At 31.8% G+C, this 21,346-nt stretch overlaps 1 protein-coding gene across 3 annotated transcripts; it reads left to right on the top strand.

The window, feature by feature from the left end:
• The first annotated feature begins 13,279 nt into the window (after window positions 1-13,279).
• On the top strand, window positions 13,280-20,353 carry LOC8269276 (hydroxymethylglutaryl-CoA lyase, mitochondrial). 3 transcript variants are annotated; one of them, XM_048369931.1, is made up of 10 exons: window positions 13,280-13,550; window positions 13,799-13,884; window positions 13,987-13,991; window positions 14,183-14,362; window positions 15,069-15,149; window positions 15,236-15,399; window positions 17,474-17,610; window positions 18,990-19,105; window positions 19,599-19,988; window positions 20,084-20,353. In XM_048369931.1, the coding sequence occupies exons 1-9, from the start codon at window positions 13,390-13,392 to the stop codon at window positions 19,845-19,847; spliced, it is 1,179 nt and encodes a 392-aa protein (XP_048225888.1). In that variant the 5' UTR covers window positions 13,280-13,389; the 3' UTR covers window positions 19,848-19,988; window positions 20,084-20,353. The 3 variants fall into 3 exon arrangements, with proteins under 3 accessions (XP_048225888.1, XP_048225887.1, XP_002517305.2); XM_048369930.1 differs by having other exon boundaries at window positions 13,281-13,550; window positions 13,799-13,991; XM_002517259.4 differs by having other exon boundaries at window positions 13,281-13,550; window positions 13,799-13,991; window positions 19,599-20,353.
• Window positions 20,354-21,346: the final 993 nt, after the last annotated feature.

Raw genomic sequence — 21,346 nt, forward strand, 5'->3', positions numbered from 1 at the left:
GAAGGTAAAAAAGTAGGTGAAAAACTTTAATGTGAATCCAAGTTCAAAGCTTAAAGAGATCCAAGATCCATTAATAGTACAAGAAGGCCCAATCACAAGGTCCAAATCCAAGAAGCTTCAACAAGCCATATTGGGTTTAATTAGGGACATTTGGAAAGCCCAAGAACTTCAACCCAATAAGGCATCCATGGAGGCCCAAGGAATAATATTTAACTTGTTTTCATGTTAATAACAATTAGGGTTACATGTAGCCACCATACAAGTTAATGTGGTAATTAATACCAAGTAATGGCTATCAATGTGGGTAGTGGTTATTAAGAGCCACCATATACAAGTTAGTGGGGTAATCAATACCAAGTAATGGCTATTAGTGTGGATAGTGGTTACTAAGGTCATTTAAGAGTAAAAGTAATCCTATGTGTGTGAGTCTATTTTAGTAGTGTGTGTATGGACTTGTACTCTATATAAACAAGTCCTTTTCTCTTTCTTTTAGAGCATGATTGAATTTGATATATGAAATTTTGTTTGAGTTTTATTGTGAGAAATTTTGTCTTTAATTTCTTGCTTGAACTTTGCGACTTATCAAGCTTTATTCTAGCTTGTGGTGTCAAAATCTAAATCTTTGTTTTCTTGTTATTTATCAAACTTTCTTGTTTGTGGCATAAGAGGAAATTCAAAGTCTATCTTAGTATCTTTATCCTTGTTGGTAAAGGGGTTAAGTAGCATCCATCTTCTTACTTCAATCTTTGAACGATCCGAATTTGTGGATTAAATTGGTAATTTCTAGTTTTCTTTTAATTCAACTTATCATAGTATTTTTGCTATTGGGGAGTTAATTGATGAAACCTACAATTCCCATCATAAGTGGTATCAGAGCATTGGCTCAAGATTGAGGTTTGCATATCCAATACTATCTTTTAATTCTCAATATCTTGTGTTCATCTTATATTTTGCACCTTTTGCCATCTATTGTTCTTGTTATTATTATTATTTTTATCTTTATTCTTCTTATCTCAAGATTTTGTTTGCATATATCAAAAAAAAAATCGTCCTAAAAAAAAATTGTTATCTTTGATATTCTTGTGTTAGATCTCAGATTACATAAAAAGAAAATTGACTCTTCATATTCCATTAAGATCTATCTTTATAATTCTATATCTTTGTGTTCTTTGATGATCTATCTTTGTTTTTCATTTTTATTAGCCTATTTGCTACAAATTGTTCATTTCTTTAAGCCTACCTTATTATTTTCTTGTTAGCCTACCTTATTTTTTTTTTATCATTGATTACTACATTCTTAAAATTTTGTTTGATTGAGAAACTTAGTTCATCTAAGAAATCAAAAGCCAAATTTGAGAGGTAAAAGGTAAGAGTGTGAAATCATTAGAAAAAAAAAGCCAAAATTGAGTGTAAACACGAGTGGTATACATCAATGTTGAGTGAAATATGTGAGGGAGTGTTGTGAGATTGTTTCTTTTTATTTTCTTTTGTTAAAATTTTAGGTTTTACAATCATGTCAAAAGACACAAGTTCTTCTTATACAAATGATCATGTGATTCAAGCTATGCAACAACAATTCGAAAGAATGTTTAATATGATGGCGGGAGTCAATGAAAAATTAGAGAAGCATGATGGCATCCTTAACCAATTACATGGAGAGCCTAGACAAAGGAGACGTCCACCAATTGACCAAGAGGAATATGAAGGAGAGGATGATTTGGATGATGATCAAGTCACCTTGTTGGAACAACGAATCAATCCTAGAGACAAGCTAGGAGAAGACATCCAAATGATGATGTTGATCGCAACCTTGGAAGCATCAAAATGAAGATTCCTTCATTCCAAGGAAGAAATGATCCAGATGTGTACCTTGAATGGGAGAGGAAAGTGGAACTCATCTTCGAATGTCATAATTATTCGGAGGAGAAAAAGGTAAAACTTGCCGCTGTTGAGTTTAATGATTATGCAATTGTTTGGTGGGATCAATTTTGCAAGGAAAGACGTAGATATGGAGAAAGACCCGTGGAGTCTTGGAGAGAAATGAAGCAAATCATGAGAAAGAGGTTTGTTCCAAGCCACTACTACAGAGAGCTTCATCAAATATTACAAACTCTAATTCAATGATCCATGAGTATAGAGGAGTATCACAAAGAAATGGAGAAGGCTATGATTAGAGCAAATGTGATAGAAGATCGTGAAGCTACCATGGCAAGGTTCTTGAGAGGGCTAAACAAAGACATTGCTGATGTTGTTGATTTGCAACATTATGTGGAGATTGAAGATATGGTGAATTTGGCCATGAAAGTGGAAAGGCAATTGAAAAGAAAGATGTATGATTCTAAACCAAATATGGGTTCTTTTTCTTCTTGAGAAAATTCTTGGGGGAAAAAGGATGATAAACCTTTTACTAAACCTAAAATTGACTTGGGAAATAAGGGAAAGGGTGAGAATCAACCAACCCAAACTAGGGGAATCAAATGTTTTAAGTGTTTAGGTCATGGGCACATTGCTAGGGAATGTCCAAATAAGAAAGCTATGATTCTAAGGAATGGTGATATTGAGTCGGAGAGTGAGGGGGATAGTGATGATGATATGCCTTCTTTAGAAGATTGTAGTGATGTTGAATGTGCTAAGGGAGATAATCTTGTTGTTCAAAGAACATTGAGTTTGCAAAATAAACATGATGTCCATAGGGAGCAAAGGGAAAATTTGTTTCATACTCATTGTTTGATTTCTAACAAGTTGTGCAACATGATTGTGGATAGTGGAAGTTGTACCAATATAGCAAGCACTTTGCTAGTGGAGAAATTGAAGTTGCCTACTACCAAGCACCCAAGACCATACAAGTTGCAATGGCTTAATGAAAGTGGAGTTGTAAAGGTAAATAAGCAAGTTTTAGTTTCGTTTCAAATTGGTAGATATAAGGATGAGGTATTGTGTGATGTGTTGCCAATGTTGGCCGGACATATGTTGTTGAGGAGACCTTGGCAATATGATAGAAGGGCTAGTCATGATGGATTCAAAAATATGTATACTTTGACTATGGATGGAAAAAGGTTTAACCTTGGACCATTAACTCCAAAACAGATTTTTGAAGACCAAATGCGCATTAAGCAACAATATGAAGAAATGGGTTCTTCATTGGGAAACTCTTTGGGAAGGAAAACCTTTGAGAGTAAAGAAAAAGGTGAGATGAGTGAACCTAAAAATTCCAATTCTCTTGACCAAAATGGGAAACACAAGGTGAGAGAAAACAAGGAAGGTTCAAATGAAAGAAAAATGAGTGTTTATGTAAAAATGAGTGATGTGAAGGAAGCTATACTTTTGAGGCAGCACATGCTTGTACTTATGTACAAGGAGATTTTGCATATTTCTAACGAAATAACCAATTGTTTGCCTAGTGTTGTTGTTGATCTTTTGCAGGTTTATCAAGATTTATTTCCGGAAGAAATTCCAAATGGTTTGCCACCTAAAAGAGGCATTGAGCACCAAATTGATTTCATACCCGGAGCAAGCATTCCAAATAGACCAGCATATAGATGTAATCCGGAGGAGACCAAGGAAATCGAAAAGCAAGTGAGTGAGCTTATGGAGAAGGGTTATGTTCATGAAAGCATGAGTCCATGTGCCGTACCCGTCTTGTTAGTGCCTAAGAAAGATGGAACTTGGAGGATGTGTGTTGATTGTCATGCCATCAACAAAATCACGGTGAAGTATAGACATCCCATTCCTAGGCTAGATGACATGTTGGATGAATTGCATGGTTCATATTTGTTTTCAAAAATTGATTTGAAATCTGGTTATCATCAAATTAGAATGAGAGAAGGTGATGAATGGAAAACAGGTTTTAAAACTAAACATGGTTTATATGAGTGGTTAGTAATGCCTTTTGGTTTAACTAATGCACCAAGCACTTTCATGAGATTGATGAATCATGTTTTAAGAGCATTCATAGGCAAATTTGTTGTTGTCTATTTTGATGATATCTTGGTGTATAGCAAAAATTTAGATGAGCATGTACAACATTTGACTTGTGTTTTTTATGTGCTTAGAGAGAAGTTGTATGCTAATTTAAAGAAATGTTGTTTTGCACTAATGAAATTACTTTTCTTGGATATATTGTCAATGACAAGGGTATTCATGTTGATCAAGAAAAGGTAAAAGTAATTAGAGAATGGCCAACACCCACAAGTGTAAGTGATGTAAGAAGCTTTCATGGTTTAGCTAGCTTTTATAGAAGGTTCATTAAGAATTTTTCTACCATACCGCACCTTTAACTGAATGCATAAAAAGAATGTTGGTTTTAAGTGGGGAATTGAACAAGATGAGGCTTTTAACTTGCTAAAAGACAAATTAAGTTCGCACCCTTGTTATCTTTGCCAAATTTTACTAAACCTTTTGAGATTGAGTGTGATGCAAGTGGCATAGGTATTGGAGGAGTTTTGATGCAAGAAGGCAAGCCCATAGCATTCTTTAGCGAAAAGCTAAGTGGAGCAAGTCTAAACTACCCTACATATGACAAGGAGTTCTATGCATTAGTGAGGGTTCTAAAGACATGGTAACATTACCTTGGCTACAAAGAATTCATAATTCGACCATGAGTCCTTGAAGTATCTCGAAGGACAAGGAAAGCTCAACAAGAGACATGCAAAATGGGTGGAATTCATTGAATCCTTTCCATACATCATTAAGTACAAGCAAGGGAAAGAAAATGTGGTGGCCGATGCATTGTCAAGAAGGTATGCCTTGATCTCTAAACTTGATGCAAAATTATTAGGATTTGAATACATAAAAGATCTGTATTTTAATGATCCTGATTTTGCTAATGTTTATGGGGTATGTGAGAAAGGGGTTTTGATAAGTTCTATAAGTTTGATAGTTTTCTTTTCGGAAAACAAATTGTGTGTGCCACAAAGTTCTTTGAGAGAGTTACTTGTGAGAGAGGCACATAGTGGAGGTTTAATGGGACATTTTGGGATTAAGAAAACTTTGGATATGTTGGGTGACCATTTCTTTTGGCCACACATGAAAAGGGATGTTGAGAGAATTTGTGAGAAATGCATTACTTGCAAACAAGCCAAATCCAAAGCAATGCCTCATGGTTTGTATACACCTCTTCCCATACCAAATGAACCTTGGGTAGACATTTCTATGGACTTTGTTTTAGGATTACCTAGGTCCGAAGGAGGGAGAGATTCTATTTTTGTTGTTGTGGACAGGGTTTAGCAAAATGGCACATTTCATTCCATGTCATGAGGCGGATGATGCAACCCATATTCGCGAATCTATTCTTCAAGGAAATTGTCGCATGGAGTGCCAAGGACCATTGTGAGTGATAGGGATGTCAAATTCCTAAGTCACTTTTGGAAGACTCTTTGGGGAAAGATGGGGACAAAGCTTTTATATTCTACAACTTGTCATCCATGACGGATGGACAAACAGAGGTGGTCAATAGGACACTTGCAACACTTTTGAGGGCTCTCATCCAAAGAAATCCGAAGAATTGGGAAGAATGTTTGCCACATGTGGAATTTGCTTACAATAGGAGTGTGCATGGTTCAACAAATTGCTCACCCTTTGAAGTTGTGTATGGATTCAATCCATTGACTCAATTAGATTTGCTACCATTGCCATTGGACAAAGCTAATTTAAGCAAATATTTGTTGAATTCATCAAGACTTTGCATGAGAAGGTGCATGCAAACATTGAGAAGAAAATACTCCAATATGAAAAGTAACACAACAAAGGGAGGAAGCAGGGTGTCATTTTGAGCTGGAGATTGGGTGTGTGGTGTGCACTTGAGGAAGGAAGATTTCTAACTAACCAAAAGGAAATCAAAGCTTATGCCAAAAGGAGATGGTCCTTTTAGAGTGCTTCAACGCACACTCAACACCAATGCCTGCAATAGAGCTAGAACTTCCAAGTGAGTATGGCAATGTTAGTGCTACTTTCAATGTTAGTGACTTGTCTTTATTTGATGTAGGTGATGAAGATGATGGGTGATTTGTGGACAAATCCTTTTGAAGAAAGGGGAATGATGTGAATCTAAGTTCAAAGCTTAAAGAGATCTAAGATCCATTAATAGTACAAGAAGAAGGCCCGATCACAGAGGTCCAAATCCGAAGAAGCAGTTTAGAGCCATATTGGGTTTAATTAGGGACATTTGGAAAGCCCAAGAGACTTCAACCCAAAGCCCGTTATATTTAACTTGTTTTCATGTTAATAACAATTAGGGTTACATGTAGCCACCATACAAGTTAATGTGGTAATTAATACCAAGTAATGGCTATCGAATGGTGGTAGTGGTTATTAAGAGCCACCATATACAAGTTAATGGGGTAATCAATCACAAGTAATGGCTATTAGTGTGGATAGTGGTTACTAAGGCCATTTAAGAGTAAAAGTAATCCCTATGTAGTCTAGAGTCTATTTTAGTGTGTGTGTGGACTTGTACTCTATATAAACAAGTCCTTTTCTCTTTCTTTTAGAGCATGATTGAATTTGATATATGAAATTTTATTTGAGTTTTATTGTGAGGAATTTTGTCTTTAATTTCTTGCTTGAACTTTGCGACTTATCAAGCTTTATTCTAGCTTGTGGTGTCAAAATCTAAATCTTTGTTTTTTTGTTATTTATCAAACTTTCTTGTTTGTGGCATAAGAGGAAATTCAAAGTCTATCTTAGTATCTTTATCCTTGTTGGTAAAGGGGTTAAGTAGCATCCATTTTCTTACTTCAATCTTTGAACGATCCGAATTTGTGGATTAAATTGGTAATTTCTAGTTTTCTTTTAATTCAACTTATCATAGTATTTTTGCTATTGGGGAGTTAATTGATGAAACCTACAATTCCCATCAAACTTATTTGAACAGAACCATTAGATTGTTCTAAAATTTGTGAAACTCTAGAATTATTTTCAATAGATTGAGGCTTATTAATTTCTTGTAAATCCCAAGTTCCAGCTTGTGATAACTCATTCCATTTTAATCTTTTGGGAACTTGAATTTTTGAATGTAAAGGATTAGCTTCAAATAAAATTGTCTCATTTCTTGTTAAAGAATGTCTATCTCTAGGATCTACAGTTGTTGTCATTACTTTATAGTAAATCCTATAAATAACAGCTATAGATCTAGAATTTTCAGCAAAATCCATATTTTTGGTTTTAACAGTTAAAATCAAAGTGTCTAAAATATTTGAATCAAATAATGAAATTGAAAAATTTGGATAACAATTAAAATAGACAGGACCATTGGCTAAATTCGATTCAGCCATAGCTAAAAGTGAATTTGAAAAATTTAAATGTCTTTCATGTCTTAAACAAAGGAAAATAGGTATGTCCAATCCAATTCTAAATAAAGGTTTAACAGCAATTTGAACCATGCCTATATGCAAAAATTTAAATTTCTTTTTAATATGTTCATGCAATGCAGAAGATGAAAGTAAATGTAAATTTTCATGAGATTTATTTAAAGCAATAGTTTGTTCAGTTTGTTTAATAGAATAATTTTGTGCGAAATCAAAAGTTCCAATTCGATAAATACTATTAACATTTTGTTTAGGGATGGACCAATTATGTAACTGATTTTCTATTTCTAGGATATTAGACTCTTGAACAGTAAATTCTTTAGAATTTAAATCAGAAAAAGTAGAAGAAGAAGAAGGAGAAACTATTTCTCGACTACTAAAACTGCGAAACAACGATGTCATTATCAAAGACAATAAACAAGTAAATAATGTTTAGGATAGTGGGACCACCACGTGATGATAATTGGGATAATTGAGGGGGCGAAAGGAAAACCGAGGTCACAAAACTACTGTAAACAATAAACAATTACGAGTTTAGTACTCATCGACCATATGTGAGGGGATCGTAATAATAAATAGTTAATAATAGAAGAAGAGAAAGAGAAGAAGTAAGTAAATAATTTAAACTTTTATTGAAGAGAGAAAATTTTACAAAGAGAGATAATAGGGAAACCCAAAAATCTGAACCTATTCCTTACAACGTAAAAGAAATTTTTCAAAGATTTGATCCAAAATCTTCTAGAAATTCTACACCTAATATTCAAGATTTACAAGAGAAAATTAAAAATATAAAACAAGAAATTAATAATTTAAAAAATAAAAATTTAGATTTCAAAGAAAGAATTTTAAAATTGGAACTAAATAGGAAAAATAAAGAAATTGCTGAGTCTTATACGAATCACGAATGATTCTCATATTAATGAATTTTTAGCTCATATTACCGAGTAAATTTTCATAAATGGTTCATTTTTGTTAGAATTCTTATAAATGATTTTAAAATTGAGACAATTGCTTTAGTTGATTAAGGCGGATCAAAAACCGTACTGAAGAAGAATTGTACCTACGGTACCTACATAAAAAACAATAGAAAAATTACATCACTGTAGATGGTTCAAGAATGCAAATAAATTATAAGCTTTCTAAAGTTAAAATTTGTAATGATGGATTATGTTTTTACACTTCTTTTATTTTAATCAAAAATCTATCTGCTACTGTTATTGTTGGAACTCCATTTTTAGCATTGCTTTATCCTTTTTCAGTGGACACTCACGGTATTAAAACTAGATTATTAGGAAAAGAAATTTGTTTTAAATTCATTTTCTCTGAGCAAGAAAAGGACATAAATGTTTTAAAGAAAAATTGCATTTTTAATGATCTTATTAGTCAAAAGAAAAAATAAATTACTTTTTTAAATAAAGAAATCTTATCTTTAAGGATTAAAGAAGAGTTAGACCTTGATGTGACAAAAGCCAAAATAAAAGAAATTGAGAATCTCTTTACTAAAGACTTATGTGCAACTGTCCCAAATGCTTTTTGGAATAGGAAAAAACATGTGATTTCTTTACCTTATGTTAAAGATTTTTCTAAAAATGACATACCAACAAAATCACATGCTATACACATGAACACGGAACTTGAAAATCATTGTAGAAAAGAAATAGATGAATTATTACAAAAGGAGTTAATTCATAATTCTAGTTCTCCTTGGGTACACTGCGCTTGCTTTTTTATATTTACAATGCGTAAGAGTAAGGCAGGGTGTACCTAGACTTGTCATAAATTATAAACCTTTAAATAAAGTTTTAGAATGGATTAGATATCCTTTACCTAACAAAAGAGATTTGTTGAAAAAACTTTATGATTCAAAAATTTATTCCAAGTTTGACATGAAATCTGGTTTTTGGCAAATTTAAATTAATGAAAAATATCGTTACAAAACTGGTTTTAATGTCCCTTTTGGTCATTATGAATGGAATGTCATGCCATTTGGGTTAAAAAATGCACCATCTGAATTCCAAAGAATTATGAACAACATTTTTTATGATCATCAATCATTTACCATTGTTTACATTGATGATGTATTAGTCTTTTCAAATTCATTAGCACAACATTTTTCTCATTTGCATAAGTTTTACAATATAATTAAGCAAAATGGTTTAGTTGTTTCTACACCTAAAATGAAACTATGCCAAACAAAAATAAGATTTCTTGGACATGAAATTTTTGAAAACAATGTTTCACCTATTTCAAGAGTTTTAGAATTTACTTCCAAATTTCCTGATGAAATTAAGGACAAAAATCAACTTCAAAGATTTTTGGGATGCCTTAATTATGTATCTGATTTCTTTAAGGATATTAGAATCCTCTGTAAACCTTTATTCAATCGTCTTAGAAAAAATCCAAAACCCTGGACACAAGAACACACCCGTGTCATACAAACTATTAAACAGAAAATTCGTCATTTACCTTGTCTATCCATACCACATCCAAATGCCTTTCTCATAGTAGAAGCGAGATCCTCGATTTAGGTTTCGGGGGTATCGTATTCAGAGGTTACTGGTTAAATACGTGAGTCTTTGGTTAGATTTCATTCGGAGCATGGAATGACCCAATCAAAATCTTCTATTAAAAAAGAGCTTTTATCAATTGTTTTGTGTATTACAAAATTTGAAGATGATTTAGTTGGAAAACATTTTTTACTATATGGTAGGTCTACAAAATATTTTAGAAAAAGATGTTAAAATTTTTATTTCAAAACAAGTTTTTGCCGGGATGGCAAGCACTTTTAGGAATATTTGATTTTAATATTGAATATATTAAAGGTTCTTTAAATTCTTTACCTGATTTTTTAACAAAAGAATTTTTGCAGAAAAATAAATCAAGCTAATTCTTATGGGCACTCCCATTAAGAAAAAATTATCTCCGTAGGATTTTCTGCACCCGAATCGTTGTCTACTACCAATGATTTGAAATTCTTGACAAAACTCCTTAAAAACCATCCACTTTTACACAATTCTCTGGGCTAGAAAGAACCATCTTCCAGATACTTCCAAAAACCCTGACACCAAATTGTTACTATTCTTGAAAGCGAAATTTTCAATGGGAATTTAGAAAATCCCAATTACCAACAACTATTTTAACATATTTTCCCCTCTGGACAATTTTTTTATTCTAAAGCTCCTGGTGCGATTTTCTAACTCATCCTTTTAGACACTCACTCAATAGAAATTGAACATTCCTTTGACAAAGATATTCCGAGAAAATCTCCTATTCAAAATATAGAATTTTGAAAGTCCTTACCCTAACTGGAACCAAAATCCCTATCTTGCCAAAAAATTCTTCTTTATACCTCATGTTTCAATTATATCGATTATAAAAGCACGTATTATATATACCTTTTACCTTTTAAAATGGAACCTCCAGTTCTTTATGTTTACAAAACCAACTCAAAAACCTTTCCCAATTGGTTTTCCGATTGGTGGACATGGTAATTGGGATATTCATAAAAATTTTCTTGAATAGTGTCCCTCTCCCCCCTTGAAAAATGGTTTTGAAACCATAAAACTTTTTCACGATTTCTTATATGATAATAATCAGATCGTAATAAAGGTTTATCTATTTCAAAAGGAGTAGAAATCATATTTAAAATTAAAAAATTTTCCATAGTTGATCTTGAGGGTGACAAAACAGGTTCTTCTGATTTCTATCTTGTTCTATATTAACAGAATTAGTGTAAAAAGGTTGAGGAATCCTATTTTCAAAATCAACTCCTTGTAAATTTGTATTAGAATTTGGAAAACGTGTTGTGTGTGTAGAAGGTCTAGAATTTTCAAAAGTAGACAATCTCGAAGAAGGTAAAAAAGTAGGTGAAAAACTTATTTGAACAGAACCATTAGATTGTTCTAAAATTTGTGAAACTCTAGAATTATTTTCAATAGATTGAGGCTTATTAATTTCTTGTAAATCCCAAGTTCCAGCTTGTGATAACTCATTCCATTTTAATCTTTTGGGAACTTGAATTTTTGAATGTAAAGGATTAGCTTCAAATAAAATTGTCTCATTTCTTGTTAAAGAATGTCTAGCTCTAGGATCTATAGTTGTTATCATTACTTTATAGTAAATCCTATAAATATATAAATTTATAGAATCTAGAATTTCAACAAAATCAAAATCCATATTTTTGGTTTTAACAGTTAAAATCAAAGTATCTAAAATATTTGAATCAAATAATGAAATTAAAAAATTTGGATAACAATTAAAATAGACAGGACCATTGGCTAAATTCGATTCAGCCATAGCTAAAAGTGAATTGCTTTGAATTCAAATGTCTTGCATCTCTTAAACAAAGGAAAATAGGTATGTCCAATCCAATTCTAAATAAAGGTTTAACAGCAATTTGAACCATGCCTATATGCAAAAATTTAAATTTATTTTTAATATGTTCATGCAATGCAGAAGATGAAAGTAAATGTAAATTTTCATGAGATTTATTTAAAGCAATAGTTTGTTCAGTTTGTTTAATAGAATAATTTTGTGTGAAATCAAAAGTTCCAATTCGATAAATACTATTAACATTTTGTTAGGGATGGACCAATTATGTAACTGATTTTCTATTTCTGGGATATTAGACTCTTGAGCAAGAAATTCTTGAAATTCGATTTAAATCTAGAAAAAGTAAAAAAGAAGAAGAAGAAGAAACTACGATTACTAAACTGCTGACGAAACAACGCGATGTCATTACGATTAGCATACAAGAAATAATGTTTAGGGATAGTGGGACCACAGGAGAGGACCACAGTGGGAAGGAAGGCGGATGGGAAAACTAAAGGTGACCAAGCGCCTTAAACAATATTACGAGTTTAGTGACTAGGCTCGATACCATATGCGGGCGGGATCGAATAATAGAGAAATAGTTAATAATATTATAATTAACATAATATTAAAAATCTAATTAAATTATTATTTTTAAAACTAAAATTTTTATTTAATGAAAAGGTTAATTATTAAAGAATAATTAATTATACAATAAATAGTCGATACACATCATCATAATATATATATATATATATATATATATATATATAAAATATTTTATTTATGTAAAATAAATATACATATAAAAAAATTATTTAATATTTATTTATATTATATATAAAGTATAAGAAGAAAAAAATAGAATTTTAGCCGATTTTTATAAAATGAATAGGTTATTCATTAAAATAAGACTTTTTCATGAATAATGTATTAAAAATTAATATAGATAAATAATATTTTAGATTTTCTATCTTATAGAAATAATATATTAAATTTATGTTTTATATAAATAATATATTAAATATTAAAACAGAAAAAATAAATAAAAATAATTGTTCATTAAAATATAATATTTTTACAATAATATAAAATCTAATAAAAATACAATTAGATAAAATATATATCGGTTCACCGAGTGAAATAAAAAATTAATTAAATATATAAGATATAACTTTTGTGGTCAAGTTAATTATTAAATTATATAAAAATATATAAATTTTTATTATATAAAAATAAAAATATAGAAATATTATATTATATATTAATTTATTAAATAATTTTATTTATAGTTCTTATAATATAATTTATTCATATAATGTGTTTATTCAGAGTTGATCAAATTAATAAATTAATAATTAAATGAATATCTTGAAGAAACTAATTTTTTAATATTAGATAGTTAATAATTTTATTATTTAATATTACTAAAATTTTAATAACTATTTTGTATAATTACTAATTATCAGAAAAGATATATAACGAAGAATTATAATATCAGCAAATAAAATAGTTAAATTACTGTCAATTTAAAAATATTAAATATTTAAAAAAAAATATTTTTTCTAATTACTTATTGAATTAAAAATTAAATATCTAATAAGAATGGGATTAACATTCCACATCACCTTTTTTTATTGTCAAATCATATACCAACTTTCGTAGCCTCCTCGAACTTGTTACCTCCTCTATCTCAAAAATATAATCATCCAAAAAAATTTAAAAGAAAAAGTTTCCAATTTGAAGGTGCGTCTGGTTCTCCTTTGATTATGTGATGTTAGCCTCAAAGAAGGCTTTGGATAAGCTTTACAAGCGTTGCACTTTCTTATCTAAACATACCCATTTCACCTTTATGTTCAATTCGGACGATAGCAGCTGCTGGCAGCAACAAGGCCACAACTCTTGTCTTGAAGCTTTCTCTTTCAAAGCTGCAAAGTAAGCACTCTTTTTTGACCTTTCCATTTTGACACTGATTTTTGGTATGTTGCCCTTAGAATTAATTTCACAATTTTGTTAATGGGGTTTCTCTAATCGTTCTTAATTGAGTTCAGAAGGCTTTCATTTGTAATTTTAAATATAAATATTTTGTTTTTTTATTAGAAGATTAAGCCAACAAGAGTAAAAAGAATGTAATTTTAAATTAGTTATGTTCTTCTCTGATAATGATCCATGATCTTTCGTAGTGATAAACAAGAGGCAATACTTTGTTGTGCACAAGGAAGAAATGTATCTCAGGATGATATTTTCAATCGAACACGAGCAAGCTTCGGTTCGAATTCTATGAATATTGATAATGTTTTCCATAGCTGGCATTTGTCAAATCGTCATTATACTTCCCACTCTAATGACAAATCCGTTGGCGATTTTGTAGATAAGGTGAATCGTCTGTGTTAAAGACCTCTTTGTTTTGTTTATACATAGTAGCATAAACTCTCATTAGAAGAGAGGAAGGAAGGTATCACCAGGTTGCACCTCCTTTTAATCTTAGGCTCCTTGATCAAGCATCCCATATCCTCTACTTTCATATTCTTATATGCATTTGAAATATTCATTTTATGATTCTGCAGCTTTTAAGATACGTTCCAGAATATGTGAAAATAGTGGAAGTGGGTCCAAGGGATGGATTGCAAAATGAGAAGGATGTTGTACCTACTGCTATAAAGGTTGAGTTGATTAAAATGCTAGTTTCTTCAGGGCTGCCTGTTGTTGAGGCCACAAGCTTTGTGTCACCGAAATGGGTACCGCAGGTAGGGAGGACTTATTTTAAACCGAAAATAATCAAACTTCTCTTGAAGAATTGTCTTAAAATAATAAAACTTTTCTTGAAGAGTTGTCTTAATTGTCTATAACGAATATCTAAGAGGTTTGATGAATCTCTTGCTTCATTGCTATGCAGATTGGTTTGTCATGTTGTGTTAATCTAATGCTATATACTCTTTTCTTGGAGTATTACATGCATGTTTTATTTCTCTTCTTTTGTAAAAAGTTTTTTCTAGCCTATTCCTACTTTTCTATTATTTTTCTATTTAACTTAATATAGACCTGGAGTGATTTTGCTCTTCCCAATTTTTCCTTCTTTTTTCTTGCTGCTACATCTTCCCAAAATAGTATTCGCACTAACCCAATAGCTGTCTCTCTAATCAGCAGTTATATATTTCCCATAATAAAAAAAATATAAATCCTCCACATATTTGAATCCTTTCTCCATTATTAACACTTGTTAAACAAGCAACCCAGCTTTCTGATGCCTTGAAAAACTACATACCCTTTCATTCTAGGTCTTCTTTGTGATTAAATTCTACCCTATCATCTAGCCAACTTTAAATCTAATGTATATCAACTATTCAAGTTTTCTTACCATAAGAACAATACTAGATTGAATATTCAACTTTTCCTATGTTAGGGCTGCCCTCTATTTCTCTGCTTTTGAACATTTCTACGGTTGGATTACAGCTAGCCGATGCAAAAGATGTAATGGCAGCCATTAGAGATGTTGAAGGTGCTCGATTTCCTGTATTAACTCCTAATTTGAAAGTAAGCTTTTGTAACTAGAAAGTATGCAATCATACATTTTTTAGAATTTGGGCTGGATTTGTTGACATGTGTACTTTTTTCTCCAGGGTTTTGAAGCAGCTGTTGCTGCTGGAGCAAAGGAAGTTGCTGTCTTTGCATCAGCCTCGGAATCCTTTTCAAAGTCAAATATCAATTGCAGTATTGAAGATAGTCTGGTTCGTTACAGTGATGTTGCCCTTGCGGCCAGCAAGCTTTCAATTCCTATGCGTGGGTATAACTTTGAACTTCATCTATATAGCCTTATTTCCCTGGTCCATGAAACAACAAAAAATTGCATTGGATTCTACAATAAGATATTTAGTTCTAGCTGAGTCTACTTGATTCTTCTAATTTTTTTGTAATATTTTAGCATTCAATTACGGACATCTTTGAAGAATATATTAATATGTTTAGAAGACAGTATTTTATAACTTGCACGAGTCACATGACTCATTATGATAAATTGCACTTAAGAGGACAGATTTCCTTATGATTATTTTTTACAAAGAAGCTATTTCAGTTTCATGTTGCATTGCTTGACTAGATGATAAGTAGCAACCTCATAGGTGGTTTTCATTTTGCTAAAAGTTGGATATAAGATACCTCTTACCATATTAGAAGATGACTAATCGTGGCCTGTACTAAGATTTACTTGTTTCAGAGGGATGGTAATAGTTGAGTGCGTACACTTGGTATACCTATTTGAGAGCTTGACTTCTATTTTGCACAAGTACAATTGAGTGTTTTACATTTCAGATAGGTACATCTAAGTGTATCTAAGTTTTTCCAGCCATCAGGATTCGTAAGATGGATATATTTGAATGCAAAACTAAGGTGTTTTTATATTAACTTATAACTCGTCTTGAATCCAACTTAGCTGTTGTTCTTTGAAATAACAATTGCATGCCTATTGTATGGGGGTTTCTCTGTAACTAGGAAAAGGGAGTTGTATGCATGTGATACCTGAACAGAATAGCAAATTTAGGTCAAAGGGGTAAAATTACACCATCCACCCTTGTGTGTAAATCGTACCAATTCATGAGTGAAAATTGAAAATGAAGATCCCATTACTTTTTAAGATATATTTTATTTCATGAAACTCCCATGTTGTGTCTCTTCTTTTTTTTTTTTTTTTTTTTTCTGTCTATTTGCATTTTTCACAAAATATCTTTTGTTTAATACTAATTTGTATGATAGGATGAGATAAGAAGAACTTTTGCAGCATTTCTCTGACAAAGATGTGGAGAATTGTGTTGCCCTTTAGTTTCCTATCCTTGTCCTTCTCCCTTTCTCTTCTTTTCTTCTGCACATTAAGAATGAAAAGGCCAAAGATTCCAATATATGAATAAAGTGGTGGTGTCCCACCACTTTTCAAAAGTCATATATAAGTCAATTCTCCAGCTGCTTTGTTTATTACGTTCTGCTTTGATTTTTGATCTACAACAAACAATACTATACCGAGCTTAGTGTGTACATTAAAATATCCTTGTTAAGAAATGTTAGATGTGTTAAGAAATGTTAGATGACGGTGGTAGGATTTTCCAGATGCTTGGTGGGAATAAAATATCCGTGATACACTTTTCAGGATTACGGATGTATAGAATTACCATATAGTGGAATGAAATTGGAATAACTAAAATTATTTGCTAATATCCTTTAGTTATAACAAATTAGGGTGAACTGAAACTGCTATATTAACTATTTTAATGCAACAAAGGAGTTCACATCTAAAAGGAAATTATCTCATTTGTTTGTCACTTCATTCTACAGATATCTTTGGAAAATTTCAATGAGTCAATAGTAAAGTAGCTTGAAGATGATTCATAATAATTTAAAGGTTACTGGATTCATATAGATATTTGTTCCTTGAAGTTTTAATTAAAAATCTCTTAACCTTATCCAATATTAACATAATGAAAATTTAGCGTTTGTTTACATTCTGTCATATTAATTTAATTATTTTCTATTTCTTCTTATTTTCCTCTCTTCTTTTCATCATTTCTTTTTGTCCTTTCATTCCTTCAAACTGAAAACTGAGAAATAATGTTTGTTACATTATAGGAAAACAATTTTAAAGAAAAGCTAGAAGATTTTCTGTTTTCCCTTTTCTTTTTCTTTCTTTTTTCTTTTTATTTAAGTACCGGATATGTTTAGTGCTCTGTATCATTTAGGATACCTCATATTTAAAATTATTAGTGTAATTTTAATAAAATACTTTTACATGGTTGGTATGACCTAAGAGTTTGTGCATTCTTGTAGACAAGTGGTAGATTCATCAGATAATTTCGTCTACACTTTTGTTCTAGATATATATCATGTGTTGTGGGGTGTCCGATAGAAGGAATGATATCTCCATCAAAAGTTGCATATGTGGCTAAACGTCTCTGTGATATGGGTTGCTCTGAAATATCCCTTGGTGATACAATCGGTGTTGGCACTCCTGGTAACGCCTGAAACTACCTTTGTGCGCACTAATAATATTTAACATCATTTACACTGATTGGAACTATTATGCATCCTAATGTTGTTAAACTCATTGGCTTAGGTGCACCTAATGGTTTGAACACCTAAAGCACTATGCTTTCATGATATGCAAAATAGTGAACCTAGAATAAGGATTAAAAAAGAAGGAATTTAGAAATGGGAAATAAACAAGAAAATACATATTTGGGGCTAGTGCTATCACAAGGAATCCTCTCTTTTGCATAGCCATGTTAATGAACTAAATCTTTTTAGTGTTAAGATCTAACATCAATGACTTTAACCAATCCAAAGACCAAAACCTTTTATTCTAGGTCCATGCGCCGTTTTTCTTCTCTACCAGGACAAATCAATTGATTTAATGTAGACATTGCTGTTTCCTTTGTTCCCCGCCCCCTATTTATTATCTATCATGAAGCCTTCTATATAATGTCAAATGAAAGAAATGCTTTCCCCACTTTGTTTGGAGACTATTGATTTGAATACTACTACTTAGGCTGTAATAATACCCATAGTGCTTGCATTAGATTTAGGGCATGCATGCAATTTCATGTTAAACAATTATAGCTTTTCAAATTAACAACATTATAATTTGATGAGTTGATTTTGATACTACTTTTGTGCAACTATTTATTACCCTCAGATACTGAATTAAATGTTTCAGTATTAGGATTTAACAAATTAATCATTTATACCAGTCCTTGCTCAAATTATTTTATGATTTTGTAAATTTAATATATTACAATTGTGAAACACTAATAATAGATAAAACAACTGAAAATGACTGAATGATGCGTCATTTTTCAGACAGCTTTTGAAGCATCTCTTGTTAGTGGGCAAATCTAGCTTTTCAATGTCAGAATAGTAGTATTTTGTTTTTAAAATTCTAACAATTTCTATAAGGTGAAATCAAACATTTTTGTTAGTGAAAAAGAATACCTACAGTTCAACAGGTAAGAACAGGGCTTCTTTATAATGCAATATTAGCTTGCTTGACCCTGTTGACTTATCTCAACAGATACAACTGGGAACCCAAAATCACTGTCCTGATTGCATAAAACCCATGGTCGAAAAATTCTGATTTGGGATGTATCAGCTTGTTATCTGATACGAGCACTTTCTGTTGATATCTGGAAAACTATATTTCCTGCTATGTTTCAACATCATTGTTGGACAAACTCCACATGCTTTTCCTATAGGACCTTTGTACAACTAGGGTGGTAATCATTGCATCATAGCAATGTTCTGGTGCAACCTGGGCAAAAAATGTGAAAGGATAAACAATTTAACTTTTTTCTGCATTAACTATTGTTTGATTTAGTTTCTCTTCCCATGGCCCAGGTACTGTCATTACAATGCTTGAAGCTGTTATGGAAGTTGTTGCGATTGATAAGCTGGCTGTTCACTTTCACGACACTTACGGGCAAGCTCTTTCAAATATTCTAGCATCACTCCAAGTAAGCAATTCATGCTTTCTACTGGAAACAAACCTTTTCAGATTCCTGACGTCTATATTTAGATGGCTAAGAGACTGATTTCAGCCAACATTCCAGTATCTTTTTGTTTAAATTCAAGATTCCAAGTCAGTGTTTGTTCTTGTGTGCCCCATTATGTAGAATCTTCACCTATCTATTAGTTTTCCCTGGTAATGTTTATAGGAAGTTGTGTAGTTAATTGATGACTGGTCAAGATTTCATTTTTTTAACTTTTAGCCTGTGCCATCTGTCCAGATGCTTTTCTTGTCAATAATTTCTCCTTGCTATTAGGTTATGTCATATAAATAATTCCAAAAAAAAGCCTGGTTGTATCTGCTGCATTCTATGAATTTCTGCCTTTTCTGCAGTTGTTTACTAAACTAACCATAGACACAATAGCCTTTAACCAGTACCATAAATGCTCTGTAAGCTCTCAGATTTCATGTGAGGTCTCATGTCCATATTCTTTTCACAGATTGGTATTAAAACTGTCGATTCATCTGTCTCTGGACTTGGGGGCTGCCCATATGCTATAGGGGCCTCTGGTAATGTGGCTACTGAAGATGTTGTTTACATGCTTAATGGTCTAGGAGTTAAGACCAATGTGGATCTCCAAAAGGTCATGTTGGCAGGGAATTTCATCTGTAAGCATTTGGGACGCACAACTGGTTCTAAGACAGCAATCGCCTTGAGCAAAATCACAGCTCATGCCTCCAAACTTTAAGGTGTTAGAGCTGGATCAGATAACAATGTACATAAATGTGTTCTCAGTGTCCCCAACCCTGCATTTGGACGTGCTGCTACCAAATTAAGTCACAATTAGTTGCAGTTTCTTCAAGAGTTACTCATAAAGTTCCCTTCACAGGTAATTCTCATTCTTGAAATTCCTTGTTCTTGTTGAGTCATTATTTTTCTGTGGATGATAATGATACTGCTCTATTACACGGTCTTTGCTGGTAGAGTGCACGCGGCAATAACCATTTAAACTCTGCTGAACCTATTAGAAAACAGATGACAGACGAACTTCTGGAGTGCACATTTCTCATCAATATGTTTGTAAGATGAACATTTACAATACCTACTTAGCAAGTGCTGCTTTATGACATTTGCATCATTTCATGTAACAGCCACTCAGTGTATATAAAACCATGCCTCCAAAATGAATAATGATAATCTATAACTTAGGGTAAACTAAGCTTTGATTTCATGTAAATTGACCTTTTCACTCAACTTGTGTTTCTTTTCTCCTATCAAGACTTGGAGTAGGTAAAAGGAATCATGCTAAGCAAGAGCCCTCTTTGTTATGTTGATGTTGGTATGATAATATTTTTCGCTGTTGGCGAAACCAAAACGTAAAAGAGATAGTCTTGCCTTCATATGAAGAAACAAAAGTTATGAAGGATAATAAGGAACAAAAACATGATATGTTATAGAACCTTGATTTATGGCTGAACAATCTGAAAATATCAGATCTAAATGTATATCATCATAGCTTCAAGCTCAGGTTCAGCCGGATTGGAAAAGGTAAGCATTTAAACCAAAGGTGACTTCACTTTTGATTTGTGGCTGAACAATCTGAAAGCATTAAAAACAAGGGTGAGTTCACTTTTGATTTGTGGCTGAACAATTTGAACATATGTCGGGACTGATCGGAGCATCAAGTTCAGGTTCGGCCAGCTGGGAATAGGTAAGCATTAAAAAGAAAGAATAAAGTATAATTTGGCTAATAACATTGTCACATGGGTTTAATTTAGTTATTTTTTAAATTTATGAACTTTTTAGTCTAAATTTTTATATATTTTTTTTAAAAAAAAGAAAGAGCGAGTCACTCTCTCTTGAAATTAAAAAGTAATTAAAAAATTATAATATTATTTAAAAATTATTTTATAATTTTAGTAAAATTAATGTAATTAAGCAATAAGTAGCTATTACTACTATTATTCTTGCTGAAATACACTCATTTCGACCGTTTTCGGCACTTCTACTACTGTAACGGTTTCTTTCACTTTCATTACTAAGAAAAAACAGTAAGAATTAAGATTATTGATTTGATTTCATTCCGTTCGAAATGGCCAAGATGTTTCATTTTATTAAAAAAATAAATAAAACATCTTTTGTTTCGTATCGGTTAAAATTTTGGCCATCTCAGACTGGAATGACCGAGATTGGATAACGAGATAGGCCGAAATGAAGCAACTTTATAGAAAATAATATATCATTAAA

Source organism: Ricinus communis, chromosome 10, assembly GCF_019578655.1.
Source record: "Ricinus communis isolate WT05 ecotype wild-type chromosome 10, ASM1957865v1, whole genome shotgun sequence".
Taxonomy (NCBI): domain Eukaryota; kingdom Viridiplantae; phylum Streptophyta; class Magnoliopsida; order Malpighiales; family Euphorbiaceae; genus Ricinus; species Ricinus communis.

Coding starts and splice junctions, on each gene's coding strand:
- LOC8269276 (XM_002517259.4), top strand. CDS start 13,390: ATGTTAGCCTCAAAGAAGGCTTTGGATAAGCTTTACAAGCGTTGCACT. Junction 13,551..13,798: donor TTCTCTTTCAAAGCTGCAAA/GTAAGCACTCTT, acceptor GATCTTTCGTAG/TGATAAACAAGAGGCAATAC. Junction 15,150..15,235: donor TATTAACTCCTAATTTGAAA/GTAAGCTTTTGT, acceptor TTTTTTCTCCAG/GGTTTTGAAGCAGCTGTTGC.